Consider the following 14,191-nt stretch of genomic DNA (forward strand, 5'->3'; position numbering starts at 1 on the left):
ATTTTTGGCAGCAAAATGATTCTCGGAGGAATGGAGGAAAGGGAAGGGCCTGGGATTAGGGAAGGGATTAGGGAGAAGATAACTTTTGAAACCTTGCCCAGGCACTTAAAGATCACAAGAGGTTGAAGGCCCAAAGCAGAGAGGAGTACTACTACTATTAACAAGCATAGTTCTTTGGATAGTCTCTGCACTGCAAAAATTACTAACTTTTTTTGTTCTGATTTCAGGTTTTAGCATAAAAGCAGTGCCATTCCAGAATGCCATCTTGAATGTAAAAGAGCTTGGAGGTATAACACTATTAATCAACTGAATATCTGACTGGTAGTTTTCCATTTTTTGGTCTCTCTCTCTTACTGATAATAAATAATACTTTATTTAATACTTAACAAGCACTTGTGACCACTAGATCAGTGTTTCCCAACCTTGTGCCTCCAGATGTTTTTGGCCTACAACTCCCATCATCCCTGACCACTGGTCTTGCTAGCTAGGGATGATGGGAGTTGTAGGCCAAAAACATCTGGAGGCACAAGGTTGGGAAACACTGCACTAGATACTAAGCATAAGCTTAAAGGAGTACAATCTAGAGCGGACATGATGCAGGATGAAAGCAAGGGAAATTCAGAATAGCAGCTGAGGTGCAGAGCTTGCATTTCTACTTTGCAGTGCACAACTCCCATAATTTATGTATCTACTTAAAGGGAGGAATTCAACATAGCATTATGGCAGTTCTGTCAGTGCAAGCATTTCAGCTTGCCAGATGGAACGACCCTCTCCCTCCGCCCCCAGCATGCTATTCTGAGGGTTCTCCTAGTCAAAGCGGGGAGGAGGGGGGAATCATGTTGTGCTAGCAGAAGACTTTCTGCTGGCTTCTGCTAGTGGGACTCATTAGTTGAACATAGCCTGCAATAGTGATCTGGCTTTTACTCCTGTCTTATGTCATATATTGTGCAGAGATGGATTATTGCACCACTGACACTGGTTCAGAAGTAGGACTAGTAAAGCATTAAAAATAATATCCATACAAATGCTGGGAATGTGGTATCTTGAAAGGGTGTGCACCCAGTGTAAGGAATGAGAATTTTTGAAACTTTAGCCAAGACAGATCTCTGACTAGCAAAAAACCTGAGAACCTCCTAATTCCTATGAATGGTATTATCAGTTTAGGCTACTGTATTGAAGTACACATTGAAGAGATAGTTATTTTACTTCATTTAACAAAACACATATACTGCTTGAGTGTAGTAAAACCTATAAGAATTAAAATGATCAATTAAAAACAGTTAAAACAATAAAAACACTTAAACATAATTTAAAATAACAGTAAAAAAAAGATTAAAACATGTCAACACATATGAGTCTGGATAGGCTTACCTAAACAAAAACGTTTTAAGCACTCCAAAAGTGGTACAGTGAAGATGCCTGCCTGATGCCAATAGACAGAAAGTTCCCAAGTGTAGGTGCTACCACACTAAAACTGCAATTTATTACAGCTGCAATTACTTACATCTACTAAGCAGACTCTAGCCAAGATACTAATCCACAGTTATTAAATCTCCATACCCTGGTACCTCAGTTGTTGAATATAATCCATTCCGGAAGACCGTTCGACTTCCGAAATGTTCGACAACTGAGGTGCAAAGGAAGGTTTGCAAAGTCAATGGAGAAAAAAAAAAAAAAACACAGCGGAAGCTGTTCAACTTCCAAGGCACGTTCAAAAATGGAAGCAATTACTTCTGGGTTTTTGGCGTTTGGGTTCCGAAATGTTAGGCTTCTGAGACTCTTGAAAACCGAGGTACCACTGTATCCTTTTTTTTTTTTTTACAGAAAACAATTCTGTATGGTGATGCCTCTTTAATGGAAGTATTGCTCTTAAAAGTAGCTAATGATGAAATTCTTCCCATTTGGCGATATTGCTCAAGTGGCCAATGGCCCAGCATATTGTCTCTGACAGTGGTGGTAGAACATAATAATCATGGCCGCCAGTTGCCTCAGATAAAGGAGGAAGCTATCCAAGGCTGCTGTCTAAGTATTTATTTATTTATTTCATCCATATACTCATGGAACAACTCAAGAAAGCTTATTGGGAACCAAAGGGAAAAAAACAACGAGCTGTTTAGTTCGCCAGTAGTATCTGCCTATTCCTGAACTGAGAATCTTCTATGAACTGTGTCTGAAGTATTGGATGTGATACTGGTTCGAAATCTGGTAATTTTCCCAAGAGTTGCTTATGAATGGAAATCTGAAAGGAAACTCTAAATAGGAAGGGAGAGGCGAGTAGAATCTTGTATATTGATAGAAATCAGGACATAATACGTCTCTGGCAAAATATGTTTGCTGTATTCAATTCCAAAGCAACTTTAGTTCTGTGGCTATTACAAAAAGCAAATCTTTAAAATTTTAAACTTATTTAATATATTAAATATATTAACCTATATATTTACCTATATGAAAGTCTAGCATGTTGGTTTCTGACCACCCTATTGATCAACATGTTAATGATCTCTTTTATGTATTGAGTGTGGCTCTAGAAAATAAAAAACTTTATTTTCAATTTTACATTTTGAGGGGACTCACTTCATGGGATTAAATTGGGCAGCTGCTAAACATGACTCCTCTCTTTTATCCTTTGAAGAAAAAGTTACTGTTTTATTTAAACAGAACTCTCATTTATGTAAGGCTTGCAGTCTGCTTTTATTTTTGCCGGACGCTGACAGCCTTCTATGAGGACATTGGGTTAGTGCCCAATATGGTGCTTAGCAGTTGCATAAGGGCAAAATTTCTGACTTGGAACAGACAAATTGTCCTGTCAGTTCATTATCTGAGTAACAGACAGCTGGATATGTTTCAGGGGAAAGTAAAAATGAATGGAAAAACAAAAGGCAAATTCACTTACCCTTTTTAGTCCTAGGGTTGATAAAGTGCTATTGGATGATGATGATTTGCAAGTTCTATTCTCTTCAGACCAGCTGAAGTTCTTGCAGTCCGGATAAAAACGGGCTCTGCAGAATAAGTAGCCTTTAAAGAAGCTGTACGAAGGGTTAAATGCCATTTGAAAAAATATATTTCTTAAGTGGTAGGTGGCATTGGATCTGTGAAGACCTCTGGCAGGAATTAAGAGAATAGTAGTGGAGTGTCTGGTAAGGAAGGCAGGGACCAGTCCAAAAGAGAGTTAAAAGTGTTAAAAAACCAATAATATTTGTAAATTGGGAAGTGAAGCCATTAAATAGAGCAGAGAGGTATTAGGATGAGTGTCCTACAGAGGAGATGAAGGTATTGTGGTGAAAGTAAAGAATTATTATTATTTACATATTTTTATCCAACTTTTAAAAAAATTGCAAAACAAGTAACAATTAAAATGGCAAAAGTAAAGCCAGAAAGCAGTAGCCATTTGGGTATTAGGAACAGAGAAGATTGGCCATGTTTTAAAGACCAAAATATGTCCCATTAAGTTGATAACACTTTACTGAGAGTGTAAAAGGTTAAAATATGAACATGAGTAGGAGCAGAGATTGACTTCGCTTATTTTTATATACAAGCTATGAAATTCGTTATTAATTATTAAATTTGCATACCGCCCTTTATCTGAAGATCTCAGGGCAGTTCACAGCACAAAATAGTTAATTATTTAAATGAGTACTTAATCTTATTGTTCTTTTTGGTCTGACAACATTTCTGTTTTTGTTTTGTTTTTACTTATCATTAAAGGAGCTGACAATATTAGGAAGTACTGGAGTCGTTACTACCAAGGATCCCAAGGAGTAATATTTGTATTAGACAGTGCCTCTTCAGAAGATGATTTAGAAATTGCTAGAAATGAACTGCACTCTGCGCTTCAGCATCCACAGTTATGCACTTTGCCATTTTTAATATTGGCCAATCATCAGGACAAGCCAGCAGCTCGTTCAGTACAAGAGGTATGTTTAACACAGCAAGGTCTTATATGCTCCTAGTCATTTGCTGTGATGGGAAGTGAGTGTGTGTGTGTGTGTGTGTGAGAGAGAGAGAGAGAGAGAGAGAGAGAGAGAGAGTGCACACAGACACACACTCTGCACATGGACCTTTTGTGTGATGTGCAGGACCTGTAAGGGTTTGATGAATTCTCCTTTCAACGCATCTTGCTTAAGGGGAAAATGATGCTTTTAACTGACTTTACCAAAAGCTATTGAAAGTGCCTGCCTGCCTGCCTGCCTGCTTGCCTGCGTTGTTTATTTGTTTGTTTTTTAATCTGGGATTTTTTTTTGCTGTTAGTTTAATCTTGTTTTCATTTTTTGAACAGCCTTAGCACTCTCTGTCCTCCAATGCGTGAAGCTCCCAGCAATATACACACTTCTGTATAAAAGCTTTTCATGTTTACTCTCATGCTAATGGTTAGCGGTTAAGTTGCAGTTCCCGCTCCTAACATTTTAAAAATTTAGCACAGATTTCCAACTCCAGGAGCGTGAGGGTTAATCTTGTTTATAATATGGTTACTGTGAGGAATGGGTAAAACTGTGCATTTATAATTATGGTTCCATAATTTGGGTCTACACTGAATGTTTGATCGTGGCCATCAGCCTGATAAATGGTAGGATTTTCAACAGGTGTTCGTTCCCAAATTGCAATGGAAGGAACATAAGTGAACCAGCTCTCTCAAGTACCCTGGAGTTAGACCTGTTTAAGGGCTTTAAAGGTGAGGTCTAGGACCTTGAATTTAGCCTGGAAACAAATGCGCAAGCAGCAAGACTCACATAATACTTGTTTTATGCACTTCCTGCAGCTAACACCAAACATTAACTTAGCTGTCAAATTCTGGGCCAATTGAAATTTCCAAAACAGGAACAAACTATCACAGATTAAACCTGCTCTATCATATGTGTAGCTTCATGCAACTGATGAAGTGGTACTGCAGTCCATGAGAAGTTAATCTGCAACAATAAACCTGTTAGTGTTTGTACTTCCCCATTTCTTTCTTTCTTTCTTTCTTTCTTTCTTTCTTTCTTTCTTTCTTTCTTTCTTTCTTTCTTTCTTTGGTATCCTTCACTAATATGAAAAGTTCACAAAAGTAAGTACATGTGTCGGTTTCATAGCTCAGTGGAAGAGCATATGCTTTGCATGCAGAAAGCCCGGAGTTAATTCTCTTACATCTCCATGTAGGGCTGGAAAAGACACTTGTCTGAATCCCTGGAGAGATACTGCCAGTTCGATGGACTAATGGTCTAACTCAATGTAAGGCACCTTCTTAGATCTCAGATTAGCTTTTTTAAAGAGTTGACTCACTGTAGACTTAATCCTTTCACAGAAGAAGAAAGACAAAAAGCTAACTCAAACAAGAGTTCTATTAAAGAGACAAATGAAGCCTAGGTGTTCATTAGTTTCTAGCAGTAGGAAAATCAATTTTCTGTGCTTAATGCAAAACGATGCTCAGTAAATTATGCATTTATTGAAAGAGGGATTTAGTACTGTCTTGTCAAAATATGTGGTCTTTTTGACATTTCTGATGTGTGGTGGTGGTGTTGAAGCTAGGAGAGTGCAGCTGTTGGTGGGGATGTGTGAATTCAGAAGTCCATACCTTTGCATGCACCTGAATGGGATCCTTTGGCATGCAATGCTGATTTCATTATTTAGGTAGATTCCTATTGATGAAGCAGTTCTTAAAGTATCCAGGTCCTAGGCTGATTAGGAATTTAAAGGTCAACATTATATCCTCTCTTTACTATACAGTGGTACCTCGGGTTAAGTGCTTAATTCGTTCCGGAGGTCCATTCTTAACCTGAAACTGTTCTTAACCTGAAGCACCACTTTAGCTAATGGGGCCTCCTGCTGCTGCCGCGCCGCCGGAGCACGATTTCTGTTCTCATCCTGAAGCAAAGATCTTAACCTGAAGTACTATTTCTGGGTTAGCGGAGTCTGTAACCTGAAGCCTATCTAAGCTGAAGCGTATGTAACCTGAGGTACAACTGTATATGCATTGGGTGGCCTATTTCTCAGATATGGTTACCTATCTTTAATATGGTGATAATAGTGAGAGTGGTACCTTGAAAGGCAATCTTGAAGACCACAGAGCATTTTTCAATCTGAAATGTTATATGAATGCTGATTAGTAGTTCCAAAACTCTTTTGACTAAAACTATGCAAGAGCCAAGAAGATTCTGCAACAGCTGTTAGTGATATTGACTTGTGGGAGGTATACTGTACACTTTCCAAATTTGAAGCTTTTTAAGCAAATATTTTTCTTTATATATGGCATTTTTAAAAATAGCATTGTACAGATTATTTATCCAACCCATTAAGAAGAAAAACACATGTAACTTAATTTGCAAACCAAGGAATCAGATCCATAATTTTTGGTAATATTACTTGCTTATGTGAAAAGTAATGTACATGTATCCATACCCTTAAAGTATGTTAAAAACTTGAGAATTTTTATAGCTTCTCTATGTTCAGGGAAGTTTTTGACGTGTGATATTTTACTGTATTTTGGGTTTCTATGGAAGCCGCCCAGGGTGGCTGGGGAGGCTCAGCCAGATGGGCGGGGTATAAATAATAAATTATTGTTATTGTTATTGTTATTGTTATTGTTATTGTTATTGTTATTGTTATTATTATATGGCTTCCCTTTTTTGGGGGAGTTAAAGTTTATTATTATTTCATTTTATAATATATATAAAACATCTATAACAATTATAACTACAGACATAAATTAAAAGATGAAAAACAAAGCTATAAAATAGGCATGTAGAACAAGTAGTTGCATATGAGTTAGAATAACAAAGTCTATGTAAAGACTGTCAACTTTATTGAATCATCAAGTATAGTTCCAATATTGCCAGGCTTGTGAAGAAAATGATGGTCTTGAAAATGATGGTCAGCTGCTTATGTCATAAAGAAATGCAAAAACATTTAATAAGTCTCTGGAGGTTCTAGTCCTTGTCAAAATTTCAAATTAGTTGTGATTTTTTAAATTATAGGTATATTCCAGAGTGGGTGGTACCAAATGCCCAGTGTAAGATTGTGGCTTTTTTCCATTGGTTTGCATGCTGCCAAGATGATATAGAATTCCAATTCTTTTGACAGTATATTTACATTGATGATTTCCTGTTTTAACATTGAACATTATGCTTTCTTATTTGATCATCTTAACAAATTAAGTTAATGTTTAGAAATGTTCTGCTTCTTCTAAACATATGATTTATACAGTAGGCAAATCACAGAGAAAAACTCCTTTAGGGATCATATTTAATATTCAGTGAGCCAGTTTAGAGACTGAGGAAGTGGGGATATAAAGAAGCTGACTTGCTCACTGTTTGTTACCTGTAGTTGTAATGTAATATCCTAAGCTGGAATTTCCTTGCTTATCCAGAATGATCTGCATGTTCAAAATCTCTGGAACATGATGAACTTCCTGCATTGAGAAGTCCCTCCTTCAGAGGTTAATATTAGAAACAGGACTTCAGAGATATGCTTCCAAATATGCTCTGTCCTTTGGGCCTACAAGTAAACTTTGCCAAATTTGAGGCTATGTGCTTCAACACTCCCCTTCCAAAACGAATTCACCAGCATCACAAAGAAAAAACTCTGCCGTATCCAGTAGATAGCTAGGGTACAAATAACCAGAAACCTCAACAAACTATACCACCACAATTATAAACCCTATGGTGACAAATTCACAAAGACCTGAAGAAATGGAGTAATCCTAACTTCACTCTCTCAGCTAAAATAGCCATGATCAAAATGATCAACCTTCCAAAATTAACCTACTTATTTCAAACCCTTCCAATCTGGATTCTACCAACCCAATGCCACAAGTGGCAGAAAAAACTACACTTGTTTATCTTCTCACACAAAAAGCCAAGAATAAGCCCCAAACACCTTCACCTCCTCACCTCAGAAGGAGGATGGGGAACCCGCAACACCGAACTATATTACATTGCCAACCAAGTGTGCCACATAATCCCATACATTCTAGAACAGGGGTCTGCAACCTTTAAGACAAAAAGAGCCACTTGGACCCATTTCCGAAGAAAAAAAAACTGGGAGCCGCAAAACCATTGCGACATTTAAAACAAATATATCTCTGGAGCCGCGATCTGACAGCGGGCGGGAAGGTGACGTCGGGACGGTGCGTGACTAACGCACGCACCGCCCCCATGCGACGTCACAGCCAGTACAGCGCCCGCCATAGTGGGGAGTGTCGCGGCGCACAATGTGCCTCCTCCCCTCGCTAGTATCCGCCCCGGAGCCGCGGCAAAGGTGTAAAAGAGCCACATGCGCTCCGGAGCCGCAGGTTGCAGACCCCTGTTCTAGAAGATGAGACAAAATAATAGGTACACGTGGAGAGAGACATAATCGAAAACACTCCCACAACAACATACCCTTTCCTCTAAAACATCCAGAATTGGCCCTATTGAACATCTTCCAACATAACAATGCCCACTCACACTATAAAGATATCATAACCCGCCTACTCTCAGCAGCCAGTAACATCATAGCCAGACACTGGAGGGACCTGTCAGGAATAAACATGGAACACTGGTATCAAGTAGTATGGGAAACAGCCTTACTAGAAAAGCTAATCAATAGACTGAAACTGAAATGGGGAGAAAGCGAAGAGGACGCCTTCACTCCAGTATGGCTCCTCTTTATCACATACACAGCCCAACAAGACAACAACACGAACCCACCAACAGCATACAATTCAATATGGCTAACTTGACCCAACAACCCGCACCCCCCCACACACAAACAAATCCCACTGCAGCCAACCAAAGACAATCAGCCACACCCTAGGCCACCCCAACCTCTCTCACCAAGATAGAAACATAAGAAGTAAATAGAAAGAGAACCTACCCAAGTGACACTGACACAAAAACCCCACGCATACACTAAGTAAAAGAACATCAGCTTTACCACCCCACTCCTCTCTCCCACCCCCACTCTTTCTTCCCAATCGTATACTGTATATAACACCAATGTCTCACAACAAATCCAAATGATCTGCAGAAAATGCAACCCGAAGAAAGAGACAATGCATGTGCTTCAGTAAGCGAGGAAAATCTTTAAGAAAAAAAAATTAAAAAAAAAAGAATGTGTTCTGTCCCCATTTGTCCCAGTGTGGCTTTTCATATGTGGATGTCTCCACTCTGTTGTTAGAACCCAGATGGGAGCAGCCTAAAGCCATTTTAATAATCAAGAAAGCCTTTATTTACACAAAACCCTGCTGTTCATCAGTGTATGTTGTATCTTCTCTTCAGTACATTAAGTTCCGGCTCTCAATCCTGATACATTATTGAACAAGCTGTTTTTTAAATAGATTGAGAAACCCCAGTGCTTCTTAAGGGTGACTGAGAAGCTGCAGCCTCTTGGGTCAAATCAGTTTGGCTTTGGTTTATTAATTTGGGAAAAAAGAGAAAATCTTTCCAGTCTTAGCGGCAAGCCTTACCTATTTTCTTGGCATCCAAATAGATCAGTTGATGGGGCTGTATGATGAGCAAAGTGTAGGCTCTTTCCCAGTTAATTAAGCATTCCATTTTCTGCTAATTACTATAATGCTGCCTTTGTTTTGAATGGCGTCCAGGAACCTTTGTCTGAATGGTTCTATAATGCTGTCTAGGAAGCTCTTATAGATACCCATTGAAAATGTACTCCATTGAAAACCCATCTGGGCCTTGTGCTTCCCCTCTTTTTAATTGCCTGTTCAGACTTTTTTTCCTTGTCAACTCACAGTTTTGTGTGTGTGGCAAGCTTGTCCATTCTGTGGAGTTTGATTTTTATCTAGGTGTTCTCTCATGGGTTTTGTGATGGGTTTTTTTGCCTACAGAGGCTTGTTGGTTGTTGAACCTGATGATATGATTTGCTAGAGTTTGACACACACTTTTGTTAACCATTTGCCTTCTTTGTTACCCATGCATTTACCTTTTGCACATATTTGAGGATTTTCATGTGATAATAATGCAAACTAAGTCTGTTTTAGTCAACCTCTTAGTTGCATTTTGGTGTAAATAAATGTGAAGCACCATGCCTTTCCTCCATCCCAGACAACTATGTAGTGAAGAGTACAGTGGTGCCCTGCAAGACGAATGCCTCGCAAGACGGAAAACTCGCTAGACGAAGGAGTTTTCCGTTTTGGAGGTGCTTCGCCAAACGAATTTCCTATGGGCTTGCTTCACAAGACGAAAATGTCTTGCGAGTTCCTAAGCCACTTATCTGCTTATCCGCTAAGCCGATAAGCCGCTAAAAGCTGCTAATAGCGCTAATAGCACTAATCCGCTAATCGGTCAAAGACGAAAAAACCGCTAGACGAAGAGACTCGCAGAACGGATTCTTTTCGTCTTGCGAGGCACCACTGTATCAGAGTAGGAAGTCAGTTACAACCCTGGTATCATCATCCTAACTCAACAGGAGTCTTAAGCCCAGTGGCAAGACTTTGAATTCCCTAGGCCAAGATAAACTACTTAGCAATTCCCTTCATTCATATTCCTTATGAAGCCCTGACTACACCCAAATGCTACACCCTTGATGTCTTGCTGGATCAGCTTACACAACCTTCTGTTTTAAACAAGTTGTTGGACTACTATTACAGACAATTGAATATAATACGAATTTTGGGCAGGGTGCTTCTGAAACTTGGTTTTAAGAGGTTATCTGTACTTACACAGTACAATATACCTTAGCAAGCTAATTTTATATCCCTTATAAAGCAAACTTAAAAACAATAAAAAGTTGGCAAAAACGATCAATTTAAGGGGGAAACGGCAGTAATTAAAATGCATTATTTATCAAGAAGGCTATATCTTTTCCAGGGATTTCCAATTTTTATTTCCAATAGAACATTACACTATTGCCCAAAATTAATTGAAGGTTAAATATTTCAACAATGGGTAGGGGAGATAATTAATTTTTAAAAATCATTTATAAAAGTCAAAAGGTGAAAGGGGTTAGGTTATCCCCAGTGCTATTTTTTTTAGAAGGAGAGGTGCCAGAACTCATCATGAATGCCTTCTCTTATAATGGCAATGGCTCCCACTTGAGAGGTGCCGGAACTGAGTTCAATGAGTTCCAGCTCATTGAAAAGTCCTGGTTATCCCCAATATTCGTTTGTTACAAGACAGATCAGTTAACAAATACCATTAGTAAAGAAATAAAATGTTTAAAGCATGGATCAGTATAGAAAATGACAGTCAAGTTGGAATCCTTGTAGCAGCAACTTGTTGTCTTAATAAAAATCTTAAGGACCTACAAAGTCCATTCTTAAGAACTATTACAATATTCAAACCTAGATGGAAGCAACCAATTCCTATCCGGTCTTCATTTTCTTGCTTTTTATCATCCACTTTTCTATAGCTAGAATAGTGGGGTTTTTTAAAGAATTATATTGGATTAGGGATTTTTACAATAATAGCCAGCCTGAAACAGAACCTGAAATCTGAAGAATTTTAATGAAAAAGAGTATACATTTGGGTAGATAATTCCCTTTATTTAGTAAAGGATATTATTAAACGGTAAGTAAATGCTGGTGCTTCAAGAAAATATAAAAGTACATTTATTGTGAGAGACTTCTTCAGTGTCAGCCTTTTGGGAGATGGTGCTGTTAGAAAATGACTCAATAACTAAACAAGAATAGCATTAGCATTACTGTGGATACTGGATGAGCCAAATGAGGTTGATTTGGTTAAATAATTGATTATATCTTCCTGCTTACGCTACCTACATACCAGCATGTTTATTATAAGAAAATGGAAATATTTAGAGGGGTTAAATAAGAATTTATTGTACTGTCAAATCTTGTCCCTAGCAATTGCCAAAAGATTAACTTAAAAATTAAGATATGCTATAGGGCAAACAAACAAAAGCTACATTTCCAACTACACGGCAAAAATCTGTTTTATATATAAATGATGGTAACAGTGTTTGGATGCATCCTGTGGCGTATGCTACTATTTGGAATTCTTAGCAACTTTTCAGCTTCAAGTGAAAAATATCATAAGACCTCGAGGACCACAACTTGATATTTATAAACAGAGCAAATCTTTAGAAAAGAAGAAAAAATGACATGTTACCACCCCCAATATCAATAGTAAAGGTTATTTGCCCAAGAGATCCTTCTGCTTTTGTGTGTATGTTTAGTTTTAATTTTAATGCTTTTGTATTATTTTCTCCTTATTTTAGTACAGAAAGGGGGAGAGAGAGATAGGCATTCTTGTACACAATGGGTGACTTTGCCACACTGGAGAAGCCACTCGTGGTGAGAAGATAGCATGTTCAGCACTGCATTTTGCGATCCATTGAGACCTGAACGCAGCTGTGGCAGTTCTTCTTGCAGGCCATTTCCTCACCCTTCTCCTGTTCAGAGGGCATTTTAAAAACCGACCAGCTTTTTCTGTTAAGCAGGTTTAGCTTTTGCTGAAACAAGTTGTTTTGCATGCCTGTATTTTGGCTACAGCCATTCTATCTGAAGGCCCCCCGTGACATGGGATTCATCAGGGTGTACACAAATTCAAGAGGTATTGACGTGATCATGCAAATTCAGCATTTATGAAGTAAGGAAATAAAATTTAAAAAGCTGTTACTGCAGTCCCAGAAGGATCAAGTGCATATGTATGGGAAATATGTGGAAATTAGTTACGGAACATTGAGGTTCAGCAATGAAATGAAATATTGCAAGAGTTCTGGCCAGGACCTGTCCTAAGGCTGTCATCCTGGCAACTTTACAAATATAGTGCATTCCACTTACACTGGAAGTGTATGTGATATACTGCTGCTGCTTATCTGGGTACATTGACCATAACCTACCTGACCATTTGTAATGAATAACAATTACTAAAGCTGATGTATTTGTGCCATTCTCCCAGCATGGTCAGCTAGGTTATATAGTGTGTTCTAGCATAATAAGAGTTTACTATATTATGTTTAAATCTAATGTAAAAAAGATACTGGTGTTGCATCTACTACTAGCTTTTAACTTGTAGAAAGAATATGTTATAATTTGTAAATGTTACTGCCAAGTGGGATGTATTGAATTTTTGAATTAAAGATAATGCTAAGGGCAATGTCTGTTCCATTATTTGTTCAGAAATGTAGTCTGTCTAGTGTATAATGGCACTTTGTTAGAGAAATAGGAAATCATTCTCCCCTCTCATTTCTACAGCAAACAATGATTCAGCAGCAGACAAGCATACACCCTCAGAGAAACGTGACATACCAGCTATCCAGAATCTAGAAACAATCTTTATACAGCTAGAAGCAGAGTAATTAATATAATTAAGTTCTTGTAATGATTATTTTGCCAGAACTGTATTCTATCATTGGTCGTCATTGAATTTGAGGACATAACTGTTTTGTTCAAACACGTTATTGGAAGTCTGTTATGTAATATAGCAATACAGTTTTATTCAGGGGAATAAGATCTGGAATACTATTTTAGAACAAAGCAAAACTGATTTTAGCTAACTATTAAGCTTTGATATTTAATTATTTTCTGAAAGGTGTTAGAAATGTGGTAGAACATGCCTTCGACTGTGTAGTCTTCACTAGTAGCCTGGACAATGGCTGCATGGAAGCTTTGCTCTGGTATCTGGCTTCAAGCCCTGTACCTGTGACTGTGCTATATAAATACATTATTTGTCAGGTTTCCAGTTCCCCATAAATATCAAGCTTAGATCCAGACATTCAGCGCTTAAAGAAGACCCATTTGAATCAGTATAGCGCTGTCCTATATCTATATTTTGAAATACTGGAAAAAGCTCCAAGTTCCAAACTAGCTTTGCAAAGCTGCATTGCATGAAAGCTGGAATACATTTGATGTTCCCAAGAGCAAGGCATTGGAAGTGGGGAATTTAAGGTGACCTTCTTGACGTTCAATCATCAGCAGTTATTAACAGAGCAATTAAAATAAATAAAGTGATAACCACTTCAGCAGTTTTAGTTGGCAAGTCATGTTCTGGTACTCTTAATTCTCCAGTCAGTGTGAGCAATGAGAAATACTGTGGAAAATACTAACTGTATACCATAGCCATCCTTTTCTTGGTCTTGGTGAAAACAAAGCCAGACCGCTCCTTTTTGCTGAATATAGTAAATATAATGAATATAGTAAAACAACAACAACAATTTTCTCATTCAAGAACACAAATGTGAGATTCCAATGCAAGAATACAGGTGGCAACCATTTTGTGTGTGTCAATTTTGTGCATGGGACACTTTGGACCCGGAAGAGTGC

General features: G+C 38.1%; 1 protein-coding gene across 9 annotated transcripts in view; it reads left to right on the forward strand.

Annotated features, from left to right (window-relative positions):
- The window catches only part of ARL15 (ARF like GTPase 15), a 188,032-nt gene that overhangs the window by 98,124 nt on the left and 75,717 nt on the right, over positions 1 to 14,191 (forward strand). For 8 of the 9 annotated variants that reach the window (XM_083703703.1, XM_083703706.1, XM_083703701.1 and 5 more), the window contains 2 exons: positions 228 to 287; positions 3,706 to 3,914. In XM_083703703.1, the coding sequence (XP_083559829.1) occupies positions 228 to 287; positions 3,706 to 3,914 (269 nt within the window). Of the gene's footprint in view, positions 1 to 227; positions 288 to 3,705; positions 3,915 to 5,133; positions 5,206 to 14,191 lie in introns of all 9 variants that reach the window. The other variant, XM_083703700.1, reaches the window with a different exon arrangement.

Source organism: Podarcis gaigeae, assembly GCF_964106915.1.
Source record: "Podarcis gaigeae genome assembly, chromosome: 11".
Classification (NCBI taxonomy): Eukaryota; Metazoa; Chordata; class Lepidosauria; order Squamata; family Lacertidae; genus Podarcis; species Podarcis gaigeae.